This window comes from Cajanus cajan, chromosome 8 (assembly GCF_000230855.2).
Source record: "Cajanus cajan strain Asha chromosome 8, NIPB_CcT2T_4, whole genome shotgun sequence".
In the NCBI taxonomy this organism is placed as follows: Eukaryota; Viridiplantae; Streptophyta; class Magnoliopsida; order Fabales; family Fabaceae; genus Cajanus; species Cajanus cajan.
In genome coordinates, this window is record NC_138524.1 from 53,736,643 (window position 1) to 53,754,723 (window position 18,081).

At 36.3% G+C, this 18,081-nt stretch overlaps 2 protein-coding genes across 2 annotated transcripts in view; both read right to left on the minus strand.

Moving 5' to 3' along the window:
- The window catches only part of LOC145950548 (putative mitochondrial protein AtMg00310), a 738-nt gene extending 314 nt beyond the window's left edge, over positions 1-424 (minus strand). Inside the window, exon 1 of the mRNA XM_083061642.1 lies at positions 1-424. This exon is cut by the window's left edge and continues 314 nt beyond it. Coding sequence (XP_082917768.1) covers positions 1-424 — 424 coding nt within the window.
- Positions 425-7,777: 7,353 nt separating this feature from the next.
- The window catches only part of NRPD1B (nuclear RNA polymerase D1B), a 34,479-nt gene continuing 24,175 nt past the window's right edge, over positions 7,778-18,081 (minus strand). The window contains exons 14-19 of the mRNA XM_083062205.1: positions 14,596-14,870; positions 11,777-11,950; positions 11,553-11,693; positions 9,330-11,464; positions 8,819-8,933; positions 7,778-8,404 (exon numbers count right to left, since the gene is read on the minus strand). Coding sequence (XP_082918331.1) covers positions 8,096-8,404; positions 8,819-8,933; positions 9,330-11,464; positions 11,553-11,693; positions 11,777-11,950; positions 14,596-14,870 — 3,149 coding nt within the window. The 3' untranslated portion in view covers positions 7,778-8,095. The remainder of the gene's footprint in view (positions 8,405-8,818; positions 8,934-9,329; positions 11,465-11,552; positions 11,694-11,776; positions 11,951-14,595; positions 14,871-18,081) is intronic.

Here is an 18,081-nt window from a genome sequence, read left to right on the forward strand (position 1 = left end):
TATGAAAGTTGCGAAGCCAAGGATCCTTCCATATATTAACAGATGAGCCATCTCCAATACACCACCTAGTACCTTGCCTAACTAGAACCTGTGAAGCGTGGATGCTTCTCCAAATAAAACTTGGGTTGTGGCCTAAGCGAGCACCCAAGAAGTCCCCTTGAGGGAAGTATCTAGCTTTGAAGATCCGTGTGAATAAAGCATCAGGGTTAGACTGAAGATTACACCTTTGTTTCCCAAGCATAGCCAAGTTAAAACCATGGAGGTGTTGGAAGCCCATGCCGCCATACTCTTTCCTCATAGTGAGTTTGTCCCAGCTTAACCACTTAATGCCTTGCCCTGTATGGTGGTTGGAGCCCCACCAGAAAGAGTTTAACATTCTTTGAATCACTTCTTCAAGGCCGGTTGGTAAGAGGAAAGTGCTCATGTAATAGGTTTGGATTGCTTGAGCCACTACCTTGATTAGGGTCTCACGGCCAGCCTTTGAGAGATGTTGGCCAGTCCAGTGGTTGATCTTCTTCCAAATTAAGTCTTTTATTTAGGAGAACACTGCTCTTGTATTTTGGCCCACCATGGATGTAAGGCCCAGATATTTCCCTAAACTAATGCATTCATGTACTCCTAGAATATTGTTGATGGACGTACACATATTTGCAGTAGTATTTTTTTTATAGTAGATCTATAACTTTTGCAAGTTGAAGGCTTGTCCTGATGCACTCTTGTATTGCTGGAGGATGGTTCGAAGAGTGGTGCACTCACATTCAATAGCTTTGTAGAAAAGGAAGCAATCATCTACAAATAACAAATATGAGATTTGTGGTGCTCCTCGACATATTTTAGCTCCATGGAGTTTCCTTCTAGCTTCTGCTTGTCGTAATAAAGAAGAGAGACTTTCAGCACAGAAAATAAAAAGATAGGGCGATAAAGGGTCGTCTTGGCATAGTCATCTCTCCGGTGAGATAGGCCCAGCTCCTCCACCATTTACCATGACTTGGAATGTAGAGGAGGCGTAGCACACTCACATTTAAAGGGCTCATTGAGCGTGAAAACCCAGCTTCAAGAGGAGAGAATGTAGATATGACCAACTAACCTTGTCAAAAGCTTTACTGATGTCAATCTTTAAAGCAACTGTACCTGTTTGGCCCTGGCTTTTGCACTTCATTTAGTGAATTATTTCTGACGCCACCATGACATTGTCAAGGATAAAGCACCCCTCAACAAATGCAAATTGAGCCTGGGAGATGCATTGATGCAAAACATTTTAAAGCCGATTTGCGAGGACTTTTGAAACTATCTTGTAGATGACATAACATAATGATATAGGTCATAGATCCTTCATTGAGGATGGTGCATCAGTTTTCGGTATGAGGACAATGTTGGTCTGATTTAATGGTTTTGGAAAGAAACCTTATTCCAACCATTGTTCTGGAAAGAAACCATGTTCCCAGAATTTCTTATAAAAGCCCGAATTAAGGTCGTCTGGTTCTAGCGCTTTGTCTGGATGCATCGAGAAAAGGGTAGCACAAAACTCACTAATACATAATGACCTTAGGAAATGTTCATTGTCCATAGGGGTGATACGTTGAGTGAGGGAATTCATGACAGGGTCTACCATGTTGTCTAAAGCTTTAAAGAGTGTGTCAAAATATGTTTTGGCTATGCCTATAAGTCCCTGTTGATCATGCACTACAACATTATCTTCATAAGTGAGCTTCTATATAAGGTTATTCTTTTTCCTTGTGCTTGTTATGGCATGAAAGTACTTAGTGTTGTTATCACCATCCTTGAGCCAAAACAGCTTCGACCATTGCTTCCAGAAAGCCTCTTCCTGCATGATCAGTGTGTTAAGTCTTTCTTGAAAATCAAGAAGACGAGTTATAGACGTAGGGTCTTGCTTGTCCCTCAATGTCAGGATGCTTCTATTAGAGCTCGAAAATGAGCTCGGAGCTTTTTTCCTCAAGCATCCATGTTTGTTGCACAATTTTGTAGCTTTTGTAATACGTCAAGAGATTGTGTTTGTAGCCAGCTACGCGTCACCATTGGTTGTAATGCTGGCTCTTTCAGCCATGCATTCTCAACCTTGAAAGCACGTTTTGGGCGAGTGTAACGTTGCCTAGAAAGGTCAAGGAGAAGAAGGGAGTGGTCTGATCTAGCAGCCACAACATTGAGAAGTCGACAGTGGGGAAAGATGTCTAGCCAAGAACTTGTAGACATAGCACTGTCTAGTCTTTCCTCTATTTGGTGTGCTGCCCCTTACTTTTAACCCAGGTGTATTTGTATCCCTCCAGGGGTAAGTCAAACAAACTCACATCTATAATAGTAGAACAGAAGCCATGCAACAACCATAGAGGATGTACATGAGTGCCATGTTTGTCATCATCAGTGAGAAAATCATTAAAGTCCCCTATGATACACCATGGGAGGGAATTATCCTGTGCTAGGTGATGTAGGAGGTTCCATGAATCTCACCTTTGTGATCGTTCAGGAAAGCCATAAAAACCGATGAAACGCCAAACAGGATTGGACATGTGGGAGACTTGCACGTTGATGAAGTTTTGGGAATAGTTGATAAGTAGACAATCAAAAGGTTTCTTTTAGAACAAAGCTAGCCCTCCACTATGATCGGAGCAGCTAACCGCGAAGGATGAGTCAAAATTTATATGAGAAAGCAGTTATCTATACAAGAAGCAGATACAAGAGTTTCACACAAGAAAAGGACGTCAAGATTATACGTCCTTAGTAGGTCAAGGAGGATAGGAACTGCTCGCGGGTTGCCTAGGCCCTGACAGTTCCAACTAAGGTGACTCATGATCCTTGGTAGGCCTGATTCCCAGGGCCTACCTTTAAAAAATGAAGATTGGAGTTTCTAGTGTTGGTGTCATCTGTTGAAGGAGAATGTTGGGCGTTTTCGTTTGGTGGGGGAAGGACTGCGTGGAGATCGCTAAAACCACATTTTTTGCTTGCTGCTGTAACTTTTAGATCCTCATGATCTTCTTCCATGGCTGAGTGAACAACACTGCCAGATGGAGTGAAAGATACGGCTTGAAGCTTGGATGTAATTACCATATTTTGAAAGATTTTAACCATAATATCTTTCCTTTTTTGAATTTTTGTATTCTCTGGAGATTGATGTGATTTGTTGTTATCAGGAATATTCCATCCTTGATTTACATGAAAACTCAAATTTTGTGCATGGGAGGGGATACCATGTAGATATTCTTGGCTTGAGTCATCCCGTAACCACCATGAGCTTCTACCAGTGCTTTTATCGTCAGCTCGGAGTGTTGCATTCCAGTTGCGTTTCCCATCGTCCTCGGGAAGGGAAAATAGGTTATCGCAGCAATCCTCTAGATGGCCCATGACGCCATAGAAAAAGCAAAATATCCCCATACGTTCATGTTTGAAGAGTATTGTAAAGGCTTCACCGCCTACTCTTTTGATATGTTTATCCTTCTTTAGAGGTACTCTCACATCCAAGAGAACACGAATGCGCATGTGGCTCCACCAGAGGGTCGAGTTATTCTTTTCATCATATTCCAGAAAGACGCTAATATAGTTCCCAATTTGTTGGCCAACATTGAGAGACATGAAACCCGATGGTATGTTGTGTATTTGAATCCAAAAAGGGATCGTGAATAGAGGGATCATATTAGGTAGATCACCAGGTTGGAGACCGCCTAAAATAAGATGTCTATAAAAGGACTAAGGGCATCCTTTGAGCACCTTCTACATGTCCATTGCATGAAAAAATTTGAACATAAACAGGCCTAGATTTATCTCTTGAATGAAGACTCCATGTCTGGGCTGCCAGATCTCAGCCATACATACCTTCATAATCTGGACTCTGATGCTACGTTCAGTAAGAAAACGACATATAAGGCATAGGGAGGCATTGATGGTAGTGCCCCCATGACTGTCATTCTGAATGATGAGATCGTCTTCTTCATGGTCAAGGTTGAGGTTGTGTAGGTCGGGAGTGGTCATGGTTTGGTCAGTTAGGTTAAAACTTCTCAGCGAGGAGAGAAAGCATCCCACAAGAGGAGAAAAAAAAAGTCAAAATTGATATAAGTGGTCCTTTAATTTTTTAAAAATATTCAATGTTATCTTTTCATATAATTTCATTAATGTTGTTAGTGTTAATTTAGACAGAAAGGCAATATTAAACATATTTTAAAAATTAAAAGGACAAATTGAACCTTTTAAAAATAGTAGGACTAAATTGAATCTTAAAAATAAAATAAAATAACTAAAAATATAATTTAACTTGTTTTTTAATATAAAAAATATATTTTAGATTTACAATAAATAATTTATATTGTAACTAAAAAAAATATTTTTATTTATTGGTGATATATTTTAAAATATTAATATTTAATTCATAAATAATTATGATAAATAAAAATAAAATTAGATTAAAAGTAAAAAAAAAAATTCTACAAATCCTCTCATTAAAGGAAAGTCCAAAAAACACTCTCTTAGAATATAGAACTTTATACTTAATATATACACATCAATATATACTATTATATGGTCTATATCTGGTTGTTACGCATTAAGATTATATTTCAAGGAGAACTTTTGATTCAATTAGTTTGTTTTACCTTATCAAATTTTGATATTGGTTCAAAACAAATGGTGAGAGGAGATATCATTTTAGATGAGTGAACATGTCCAATGCATTATATTCAAAATTATCGACCACAGTTAAACCTTTTCTTATATTAGTTAAAGTACTCTTTATACTCTTTATATAGTATAATTTTTGTTTATAAAAAAATTACTTTTGAAACTCAAAAGTGTAACTCCTTATTAATATAATAATGGATAATAGACTTTAAATACATTTTTAATTCATGTAAAATGAATGAATTTTGATTTTAGTCTTTCATAATTATTATCCATTTTTTATCATTGTAAAATTTAGAATCATTATTTTTTGTCTCTATAAAATAAACAAATTTTAATTTGTCCTTGAAAGATATTTCTATTAATTTTTATTCTTCTAAAATATAAAGTCACTAATTTTTATTCTAACATTTATTTAAGATAATTAAATAACATTTATTTTAAGAATTTGTAATAAATTTGGAGGTGTCACATTCTGTAGATAATTATAAATGTTACTCAGAATGCTAATTCAACCTTAATATAAATAAGTAGTTAGTCTCTAAACTATCAAATTTTTATTGATCACATGATTTGAAACAGGTACAAAAACTTACAGATAAGTAATAAGTACTAGTCTCTAAACTGTCGCGTTTTTATTGTGTAGATCATTTGAAGCAGTACAAAACCTTATAGATAAGTAATAAGTATTATTGCACAAGTTTCCATTCAAAAACTGAGTATTCTGTGTAAACAAGTTGTTTTAGGCTTATTACACACTTCTAGTCCCAGGTGTTTATAAATAGAAAAATATAATTTTAATGCTATCTTAAGATATTTTGAATAAAAGCAGTGATACATAACCTCTAAAATATTTTAGCTATACAAGAGGAACTATAAATAAATACAAAGAAAACCTTAGAGAAATATATGAAGAATTGAAGGCTTTTGCAATGAATGACAACACTATTCTATTTTAAGTGCTCCAATATATAGTATTCTTAAGAATTGAATACTGTATATTAATAAAGCTATGAGAAAAAAGAAAAACTTGAATGGTTTGAGCTTGCATTAAATGTGTAGAGACATTCCACATTATTTTTTTTAGGAAGCTGATATTTTTAATTCTAATATGCAAACAACTTTGTAAAATCAAGAAAATTTAGTCGAGTTAATTGAGCAATATACACGAGTTATTGTAAACTAGGTTGATTCTTTGGATCAAAATAAAAATGAAACTTTGTAAAAGTTGTGTATCTGTGTAATTGCTTGTTCTTCTTTTATGCAGACATATTATTGCATAATTTGCATTAACATAATATTTTGCTTCACTGTTTTTTGATTGAGTGCATTGCCTACATGTGTTTTGCACGAGTAATATTCTCATATTAAAATTTTATAAAGAAAAAATATCAAATAAAATATAAATACATTTTGTGTTGAAAACAAAAAATTCCAATACTTCCTATATTTAGCAAATGTTAAATGAAAAGATAAGTTCAAAGATATAAAAGATGATTTAAAATTATTCATTTTGTTTTAGAGTTTATCTCATTTTAATTGTACAAGGTATCTTATTTTGCAAACGCTTCTTCTAATAAGTCATGAATGAAAATGCTTTTGTAGTGTAAGATCTTAAAAAATTTCATCATAAATTTGCATTGGAGTAGTGAAAGATTATTTTTCGTTTAATTTACGGAAATTAATCTATAAACAAGAACAACCTATTATTCGCATCAAAACTACAAGATGCTCATTAAGCAAGGGTTAAAATCCTATCTTTTTCCTATGGATCACTTTTGTTCTGGAGATTATTCACCTTCCACATTATTATATCAAGCATCCAACATTGCATGAAGATGTTTTTACACCAACAACCTTGGAGTTTCTTTGTAGTCCTTTATAAACTTACCGATATTCTGTCTTCTTCCACATGATGTTTGTTTATTCACGAAGAGAATAAAGTCATGATCCAAGAAATCAGAAGTTTTGAAACTGGAATTTGTAAATGTCATAACCAAAAGTGACTAAAGTTATTGGACACAACCTAATAGAGAATGAGTATTACACATGAGGAATCAAATATGGTTCAAGAACACATGGTGACCAAGTATCTTCTCCACCCAATCCCACGTGCTTGTGATCCAAATTAATCTTTAATACCATAAAACATCAAAGATGAGAAATTGCATAATAAAAATAATAATTAAAAAAAAGATTAAATTTGCTTTTGGTCCATTGAAAATATTGTATCGTTTTGGTACCTTATTCATATAAATGTGCCAAATGTCGTCCTTGTCCTTCACAAAAAATCATCTCTTTTTAACCCGTCATTTATGGAAATAAAGACCATGTATGACATTAAATAAAATAGGTATCACATGATAATTTATTTTTGTAGGGCTAAAACTCACATTTACCCTATTTGCAGAGACTAAACATGTGTCCCTTAATAATAATTTCTATGAAAGTTGAAATAATAAAGAAAAAATGACAATATTTCCATCTCATAAAAGTCTTATTACATATGGCTATAATGTGGCTTTCAAATCATCTAATTGTTCATGAATATATTTGTGTGAATAAATTCGTGTCACAAAGAACAAAACGCAACCACACTATTAAGAATGAAGCACAAATGAAAGAATATAGATCACATACGGTTACAAAATGTTACCACTAACACACTTTTTGGGAAATATAGAACTGTGTACCCCTGATTTTTGGGCTCAAGTGTAGTTTTCTGCCTGATATTTTAAAAATGTTATGCTACGTTTACACCTTAACCCATAACATTATTCTGACTTCCATCGTGAGCAGTCATCACTATAAATTTCATGGATTAAGGTGTTCAAAAACAAAACATACAGGGGAAACTACAGTAAATTCAATGGTGGTGGTGCACAAAATGGTGACAAGGATTTTGTTATACTCAAGGATATTTTGAAAATAAAATTTACAAGATACCATAAATTACGATGTGGCTGACAAATGGGCAGTGTAAAACTAATTCCTAATTTCGAGCAACACCTCAACATTCTGATACCAAACCATCGCAGTTGGGCATTGGAGAAATTTACAATGAGACGATAAAACTAAAAGAAATTTACCGGTTTAAATCAAATTTAACTTGGAATGCTTAGAGAACTAATAAACAGAAAATCAACCACAATGATTCATAAAACTAATCATCAGGATGCCATTTTCGTACCGGTGGTCCAGTCAATGTCTGAAAGCCAGGTGTAGTTGAAGGTCAAATAAAATGATGAGCAGAATAAAGTTTGTTGGGCACATCATGTGCTGCTGTAATCATTAAAACAATATTAATCAGCACAAGAGTATTATCATCGGTCACATGCTAAAAAAATGACCACGTAACAGACCCCCAAAAGGGTAACACTTTACTACAGGAAAATTGGTCAGCTGTGACGAACTATTGAGTGCCTCAACTATGCTGTTTCTGTACAAAATTATGGACAGTGACAACTCGAATCTACTCATTGGTTTCCATGGGGCTGGGAGTAGAGGTCTGATCAGCCGAAGTAACTGCTTCCTCCTGCCCTGGCGTTACAGTCTGATCCCCCCCTGGCATTGCGGTCTGATCCCCCCCTGGCATTGCAGTCTGATCCAACCTTGGACGAGGTTTTCGAAAATATTTGCCGACAAATGATTCAGCAAGATCTGGATACTTCTTCCTTATCCAGTTATCCAAGCACTTCCGGTAGGAAAAGTCTTCTTTTTTACCATCTTTCAAAACCACATATAAACATCTGCTTTCCTGAAAACTACTGTGCCTGTTAACCTGTTACAAGTATTACTCCCAACATTAAAAACAGACCAAAATAAAGACAGACAATAATTTTAAGTTTCAATGCAAATGGATACATAGATGATGTATTAGGGCGGCCCAGTGCACGAGGCTTCCACCTAGTGGGGTCTGGGGAGGGTAGATGTACGCAGCCTTACCCCCGCAAGCGGAGAGGCTGTTTCCAGGACTCGAACCCGTGACCTCTTGGTCACTAAGCAGCAACCTTACCGTTGCTGCCAAGGCTCACCCTCTCCATAGATGATGTATTGCGTAAACTAAAACTGATACAGGTATGCAAGGAAATAGAGAAACAAAATATCCTGGATCTTTTGGAAAGAAACTCGTGTATCTAGGGCACACCTACAATGATATCAACCATATCTGAATGAAAGGTGAGTTGGAGTATACCATGACATAATCAATTCCAACACCCATTTTGGTTTCTTTATCTGGATGGTGCTCAAAGACATTCTCAAGTACAAAAAGTTGATCTTCAGCAGCCAGCGGGTCCCCATCATTGTACCTTCAACAGGAATTTATTAAAAAATTATACTCCAACTTATGATACAAAATTCTGAGAGTAAATGGAAAGCATAAGAAGGAAAGCACCGAAGGCTTTGATAGAGAATACTGCAGAAAATTTGACTAATAACACAAGCTTTTATTACGAGCAAAATTTAAAGTATTTAATAGCTATATAGCTAGTCTCTTGTTCAAACCAAAAATATCTACCAGAAAAATTGTGGCAAGGTTCCTAAAATAGCAAGAATGACACCTTGAAAAGTTTCAAATTAAGTAACTTGCTATTCAGCGTAGGTAAAAACCAAGGTGGCAATAAAATGTCCAGGCATAACATGAGCATAAATAACCAGATACCATTATATTGGAGAGCTAGTATTTACTGTCATGAGTAACTTACCCCTGTTGTTGCATGATCCGTCTGATAGACTGCATAATGGGTTCAATATCCTTCAGAATATCCTGCTCCTCAGGTGAGTATATGTCCAATCTCTGTCCAGGTGCTCTAGGCGGGCGATTCCTATTTTTCCAGTCACCGGCATTTGAACCCCGACCTTGCGAACCTTCAAAGCGATTTTTCTTAAATGATTCTCTACCTTGCTTTCCCCACTGAAAACTTTTCTCACTGTCTGAATTAGCTGAAGCAATATGTGATTCCCATCCCTGTGAACTTGCATTTTGATTTGACTGATTATGGGAATCCCAAGCTTGACTTTCTGAGGATTTGGATTTTCCCCAAGAGTTATTGCCACCTTTTGATTCTGCTTTCCAATTACCAGAGCCCCAAGCATTCTCTTGGGGCTTTTCTGACCCTCCATCTGTTCTTTCAACCTTATTTCTTCCCCATGCAGACCTATCATCTAATTCAGTTTTTGTCTGACCTATTTTGTTTGCATCCCAAGCACCAGACCCAGAATTGTCTTTTTGGCTAACATTATCTTTCCATTTACCTGTGCCCCAAGAATCTTCTAGCACATTTTCAGATCCACCAGCTGGTATTTCAGACTTATTCTTACCCCAACTAGACCATTCATTGGATTTTGTTTTTGTCTGATGTGTTCTGTTTGCACCCCAAGCACCAGCTTCAGAATTGTCTTCTTGGGTAACATCATTCTTCGTACTAGAGCCCCAAGTATCTAGCATATTTTCAGATCCACCAGCTGGCACTTCAGACTTATTCTTTCCCCAGCCAGACCATTCATTAGATTTTGTTTCTGTCCGACCTGTTTTGTTTGCATCCCATGCACCAGACCCGGAATTGTCTTTTTGGGTAACATCATCTTTCCATTTACTCGAGCCCCATGAATCTTCTTGAACATTTTCAGATCCACCAGCTGGCATTTCAGACGTATTCTTACCCCAACCAGACCATTCATTAGATTTTATTTTTGTCTGATCAGTTTTTTTAGCACCCCAAGCACCAGACCTGGAATTATCTTCTTGGGTAACATCATCTTTCTTCTCACAAGAGCCCCAAGAGTCTTGCATATTTTCAGATCCACCAGCTGGCATTTCAGACTTACTCTTTCCCCAGCCAGACCATTCATTAGATTTTGTTTTCGTCTGATCAGTTCTGTTTGCAACCCAGGAACCAGACCCAGAATTATCTCTGTGGTTAACATCGTCCTTCTTCCTACCCAAGCTCCAAGAATCTTCTTGCACATTTTCAGATCTACCAGCTGGCATTTCAGACTTGTTCTTTCCCCAGCTAGACCATTCATTAGATCTTGTATTCGTCTGATGTGTTCTCTTTGCACCCCAAGCACCAGACCCGGAATTATCTTCTTGGGTAACATCAGCATTCCTCTTACCATTGCTCCAAGAATCTGGCACATTTTCAGATACACTAGCTGGTATTTCAGATTTATTCCCTCCCCAGCCAGACCATTCATTAGATTTGGCTTTTTTCTGATCTGTTGTTGTGTTTGTATCCCAAGCATTAGACCTAGTTGAAGAGTCTTCTTGGAGAACATCAGTTTTCCTTCCCCAGGCAGACCATTCATTACTTTTTGTTTTTGTCTGATCTGTTGTTGTGTTTGTATCCCAAGCATTAAACCTAGAAGAGTCTTCTTTGATGACACCAGTTTTACTCCCCCAGGCAGACCTTTCATTAGATTCTGATTTTGTCTGATCTGTTGTTTTATTTGCATCCCAAGCAAACCTAGAAGAGTCTTCTTGAACGACATCAGTTTTCTTCCAAGAATCCTCTTGGGCTCTTTCAGATTGGCCATCTTTTATTTCAGTTGTTTTACTTACCCAACCTGACCACTCATTGGTCTTTGATTCAGTTTGATTTGTATTTGTCTCCCAACCATTGGATGTTGAAACATTCAATAGTTCAAGATTCTCTTCAAAAACAGCTTCATTACCAGAGGTACGCTGTGGGGACATGTCCCAGTCCATATTTTCTTCATCCCATAAATCATCAACATCGTCACCCAAACCAGCATTGGTTTCTTCTTCCCCATTGGAAATGCTTTTCACCATGTGAAGAAAATTATAGACATCGGTCCCTTCAATTTCTTCAGATTTTATCTGCAGAAAAAAAATATCAATATTCAAATAATGTTTACCCAAAACACCAATCCTTATCAAGTCCAATAATCAGAGTATAATCAAACACCTCATTTGCATCCCATACAACGTCAAATTTTGATCCTGTGCCAACTGCCACATGTTTACCCCAGGAACAAGAAGCAACTATGCTTGACAGAGAGTCAGTATGGCATTTCTCCGCAGCTCGCTCAAAACATTTTTTAGGGGTCTGCATAGTCACAGATAAAGAGTAAGAATAATAGTAACTTAATACATCTCATGATTACAACAATTAACAGGGCAGCAACTTACAAAGAGAGTTGCATCTGTGAATGGTACTTGAATATTTAATTGGCGAGACAGAGCTTTATATCCACCTGTATTAAAGCCAACCAAATTCCCACCACAAGTCATACTGCTAGCTAACAGAATGAGATGCTCTCTAAGAACACCTTTTGCGACCATTTTCACAGATGATGCTAGACGCTGCAGGCAGTCACAAAAGGATGAGATAGGAATAAAAGGTGGAGCTCTGAGTTGGGGATACTTAAGATTGGATCATCAAGACTCTTTCATCAAGACATACTAATTGATATTATGATTCACACATTTCCTATTAAGAGAAAATCAAAGCATTCCAAAGTCCTAATGGGAGGATAACAAAACTTATAAACCAAAGATTATGTACAAACCTTAGAAGAGACATGTTAACAATAACAATATTCCTGAAGCAGCCATAAAAGAACAACACAGAGAAGACAAACTTGAAACTACTCCAAATCAAACTTAGGGTCAAGTGTACAAGAAACCTCCACGAAGTTATGAACATCACACTTCAATACACATAAGAAAAAGTTTAAACTAGTCATGTCTGTCTAATATAAAACTCATGCAATTTGATCAATGTACAAAAATAAAAATTATTTTTTTCTCTAATATTACAGAGTAGACTCAAGTAAAACCAAAGTTGAATATAGTTCAACAATTTCTCTTTCATCAATCTCTAAGTAAATGATATATTTCCAACATAAAAGAATAATCTTGAATAGAATAGAGGTGGTTTCGGCAAAGTAGAAAAACAAACATGCAAGGAACAGTAACTGAATCCTTTCCCAACAAAATGTTCATCCAAAATATGGTAAAGGTCACATACTACCATGGTTGTCAAACTCGCGAGTCAACTCGTAGACTCGGACGAGTTTACGATTCTAGAGGAGCAAAACTGGTTAACTCGCTTGTAGAATCGTTTTTGGGTAGACTCGGGTAGACTCGGTCAAAATCGCGAGTCTGAGCCCGAGTCCACGAGTCTGGTTACATTTTTCTTTTGACCCCTAAATGGCCCAAAACGACGTCGTTTTTGCCTAGGGTTAGTTAGTAAGAACACCAGTTTCCCTGCGCGCGAGCTTCCTCCACCATTCTCACGTTTTTGAGTCTCCCTCCGCACCATTGGAACACCCATCTCCGCCTCAATGAACGCGCATCTCCGCCTCAACGAACGCACAGCTCCGCCTCAACGAACGCGCATCTCCGCCGCTGCGAACGCACGTCTCCGCCGCTGCGAACGGTGCCGCAATCGAACACCGCCGTATACGAACGCCTCATTGCAGCTTCTGCCGCATACGAACGCCTCATTGCAGCTTCCAGCGTCATCGTGAATTCGTGAGTGTTACTTCTCAACCAATCCAGGTCTTAATGGAGAGAATGTCCAACCACCACTTAGGGATGAAAATGAAAATGTGGATGATGGTGGAAATGTTGAATTAGTTGGAGATTCAACCAATCCAACTTTAAATGACCTTGAGGATTTGGTCTTTGATGATGTGAATATTGAAGAACCCTTATCATCAAATGAAGAGGATGAGCTTGAAGAAAATGAAGATGATGATGACGCACATGCATTTGTTGGAGGATTGGACTTTGATTGATTAATTTAGATCTTGTTTTATGTTTTTGATTTGTGGACTTATGTGTTTTCGACTTTTGGTTGTTTATGTATGGTTAAGATTTGTATTATGACATTTTATTGTTGTTATTTGACTTATTTCAGACTTAGAATGTTGAAATAGTGATATCATATTGTGTGTGTTCATGTTTTTTAATATATTTTAATATTAGGTAGACTCTTACGAGTCTACGAGTCGAGTCTACCAGAGCTCCACGAGTTTGTGTAGACTCTCGAGTTTGACAACCTTGCATACTACCATCATCCAAACTGGAACTCAATACCTAAATCCCGCCTACCATAATCCCATCCAAACTAGGGAAAACTTCCTAGGACTGGCATAGCATGAATAGCATTTCTGCTTGACCCAAATCCACCCACCATAATCAAGGCCACAATTATACTAATCACTTTGTGCCACAAATAATAGTCTCAAAAAATGTGCTGCAGGATAATAGCAAAGTTTCTAGACACCAAATCCTTGAAGCCCTAATCCCCATCATTCATTATTAGGATAACAGCAAGCCAACCAAAAAGCTCCTAGGTTTGCTCAATCCTCACCAAGAAAATACATCATGATTTGGTTAACACTACTCCAAAACCAGAGGAAGAAAAACGCACTCCCAACTATCTAAGTACTTAAAAATGTGATGAATCACTCAACCCCAAGAAAAAAAAATCTTTTCAACCAACAACAGCAAACGAACAGATCCCAACACCTTTCAAGTTTTAATATTACTCAAACATCCCTCCTGAAACAGAAAACAAAGAGTGACCTACCCTTGATGACCATTAAATAGAAGTTGGTAGTGACAAGATTGCTGAAAAAAACACATGTATATTTCTTTAAATGAAAAATTCTCCCCTTGAAAAACATTCTTTTCTTTCAACCTATTAAATGCATGAAAGATGAGGTAAATTTAAGCATTGGATAAACATTCATATCAACATCAAGAAAAATCCAAACAGTTTGGCAGCAGAATACAGGAGAAAGAATATATACTTTCACGCAATTAACTGTATTGAACTTATCACATGACAATGATTATTGAATAATAAAAACATACACACATTTAACCACTTAAACTGACAGCAATGATGATTTTCAATACAGTAACTTCAATGTATGCTAAAGACCACAATCGTAAGAAAAGAACACTATGTTCCAATATATTCTTTGGAAACTAACCTGAATTGCTTGATCAAAAGTACATGATATCCCCATTAATCCCTGAATCTGCTTTATAGCATAGGGGACAGAACGGCTGGTATCAATCAAATGAAGAACAGGGAGACAGGAATCAAGTACAATTCTCCAAGCATCGCCACTCTGTTTAACAACATCCTTCTCAAGACTGATATCAAGTGCCAATTCACCATGAGAAGATTTGTAAGGGTTTCGCACCCATGTGTTTGTATCTGGACTAACCCAGATTATACTTGCAGAGCTAATGCGCGGGTCTCCTGTTTATTTGTAAGAGTAAATCAGAAACATTATTACGACAAATATATGTGATGTAAGCAAAATATGTGTTTAGGATTATAAATGCAACACAACATATGACACCAAAATTAAAAATTGATGGCTAAAAAATATGAACGAGAAATAAATATTTGAATATGAATGAGAAGTAAACATTTGAGAACAGCAGTGTTGGGAAAGGACAGATATGGGCCCATCCATTTGAATGCAAGACAGATCCTCTATCAAGTATTTTGTTCTTTCTTTGAAGGCCAATGAAATTTATGATAGTGCCTATGTTTGCCAGTTGTATTTCCAATGCTTGAAGAGAATGTTCAAAGACTTGAGAGCTATCTGCCAGGCACACCACCATGATTTTACTATTCTAGGAGATACCAGTTGCATAAGTCATTTAGTTGAAATAGGCGAATTTGTTTTAGATCTTGGTGTGATATTTTATTTCAAATTTTCTACTGGAACACAGGTAAGCTTTACCTTGAGAGAGTATATTAGAATATTAGGCCTTGGAATCTTGTTGTAGTGTATTTGAATTTTACTGGATTGTAGTATTGTACTAATACTTGACCAAATCATCATGATAAATAAGACTAAGAGTCTACTTTTCTTTTAGCATTTTCTATTTTACTATATCTGCTAACAGAGTAGAGGATTTGACACCTACACTAACTGAATCCTGACAATATATATAGGATTGTAACTTTGTGACTTTTATACTTTCATCATGATTTATACAAATTCATTTTTCACTTTTCCCTACAAACCTAATATGATAAAAAGGGATCATTGATCCTATTCCATTCTCTTCTGATGAGTCGATGACCAATCATATCCGTTTGATGGGACAATCTTCAAGCCTCGATTCAGATGACAACTCTGTTAAATATATGATTTGATATGAAATATTCCTTTATAATAAGGGAAACTTGTATAGTGAAAATTAGGATTCTACTATTATTACCCATTATTTTCTATTTCCGCATTTCCTTATTGTGTCCTTATTCATTGTAAATAGAGGATTACAAGTGTGGTAACACACAATTCCTATATGGCATCAAAGCTAAAGGAGTTGTAGGTTTTTTGATGGCAACATTCCACCGGCAATACTGCCGCCGGGCCCCGGCCACATGCAACATCCACATGAGCCACCAATCTCCAACATGTACATTTCTGCGTGAACAGTACCACAAATAGTTGTTGATCTCCATGGGTCGCTGTCGAGCCACTCTTTCCTCGATGCAACCACATCACCAGAGTCTCCACACTCAGGCGACCATTGTGCAATTAGTTTGCAATACACTAAGAGACATACACAAGTGAACAAGGCAACAACAATTGCATCTACATCCAGGAAAGAAAAAGGAAAAAAAGTGATGAAAGTAACAGAAGAGGAATTAGATGATGATGAAGTAGAAGAATATAACTCTAATAGTGGGAGTGATGAATTTGAAAGAGAGGAAGACTTTACTCTTGACGAGGAAGAAGATTGAACTTCAATGTTTACTTTTTTAGTTACTTTGAGCTTTGGCATTTTGTTTTCTAGACATTTTATGTTATGCTTTGTTTGAGAACTATGAACTTTTATTATTATTTATTAATGCATGAATTTGGAGTTATTTTTCTGTTTTTTAGCTTTAATATATATATTATTAATTATTTAATATATATAAATAATATATTAAAATAGCAGTCATCCCGCTATCCCACTTTTGGGGTCGACCTCCGCTCTGCTATCCGGGATTGACTACTATGATATTCATTATGATTAGAGGATTATGTGTAGTAACACCAATTCCTACAATTCCTATATCTTAAGAAAGTGGCTTAGAACCTAATTCAACCTTATAAAATCAGTTTGTAAGGTGAGAACTACTCCCCACTTATAAATACTAATATGGTCATACCTCTAGTCAATGTGAGATATCCAACACACAACCCTCATGCTAGGGACTAGACATATGCAAGTGGTTTGATAATGCCCGATAAGGCCAATATAAAAAATCATTAGAATAATCTCTAATACCATCTTAAGAAAATGATTTAAAGTCTAACTCAAACTTATAAAAGTGACTTATATGGTGGGGACTACTCCCCACTTATAAACATTGGTATGGCCGTACCACTAGTTGACGGGGGATCTCCAACACACTCCCATAACCTTTTCTCATTAAATCACCCAAAGTTCGATTGTAAAATTTTTATTGAGATGACAAGTCTAACCAATAATCAAGGTTCATCATCTTTATAAATTTGAAGCTGCTCCTCAAATTCCTTCTTGATTTTTCAAGATCAAAACACAACAACAAATTTTTTCTAATTAGAATCAATCATCACTATTTATGGAGTTGTAATCCTATTACAGCCGCAGTGGCCAGATGACATGGAGGAGATTGTAGTTCTATCCAACACCAAGTGTGCTTCAAACTTGGGCACCCTACATTTATTTGCTATCATCATTCAATCAGCAATTTCAACTAATTTTTTTAGTACATGTCCTCAACCTATAACATCAACACACCATATAAGATGTTTTCTACTCCAAATTTATGTTCACATACTTTTTCCTCTCAATTAACTAACATTCTCCATTTGTTTCTCCTTAACACTTATTTTGGACTAAACAACCACAAGCCAAGGTGCCTAAGTTAGCACCAATAATGAAATTCTCAAAGCTAGTCTCCAAACTCAAGTGCATCCTATCATGCAACTAATTCTTTGCAAAACATATAGCAAACCACTACTTTTGAAGGTTCTAATCAAATTTTTATTAGCAATGGTCAAAGTCTCTCCATAATCTCTCCTGGTTCACTAATCTCTACTCAAAATCCTAATATTACCTTGTTCAAACAAAATTTTGCATGTGAAATCTATTGAAAAAATCAATAATGTCTATTTTGAGTTTCATCATATCCAATGTTTTGTTAAACCTCTAGACTCTGATGACATCTTGCTTCATGGACAAGTTGGACCCAATGGCCTCTATATTTTCAAACCAGCAGTTTGCTCCTAACTCTTTCACTTGGTCCACATTTCCTTATGCACATTGTAAATTTCCATGAGTAAATATATTTACAATAAATGTACACCCTTAGCACCTAGTACTGCTCTAGTTTGACAGGTTCAATTAGCACATTTCTCTTGCTAATAACAAAGGCCAATTACCTTTTTTGCTCAACTTGTGTTGTTAAAGCCCAT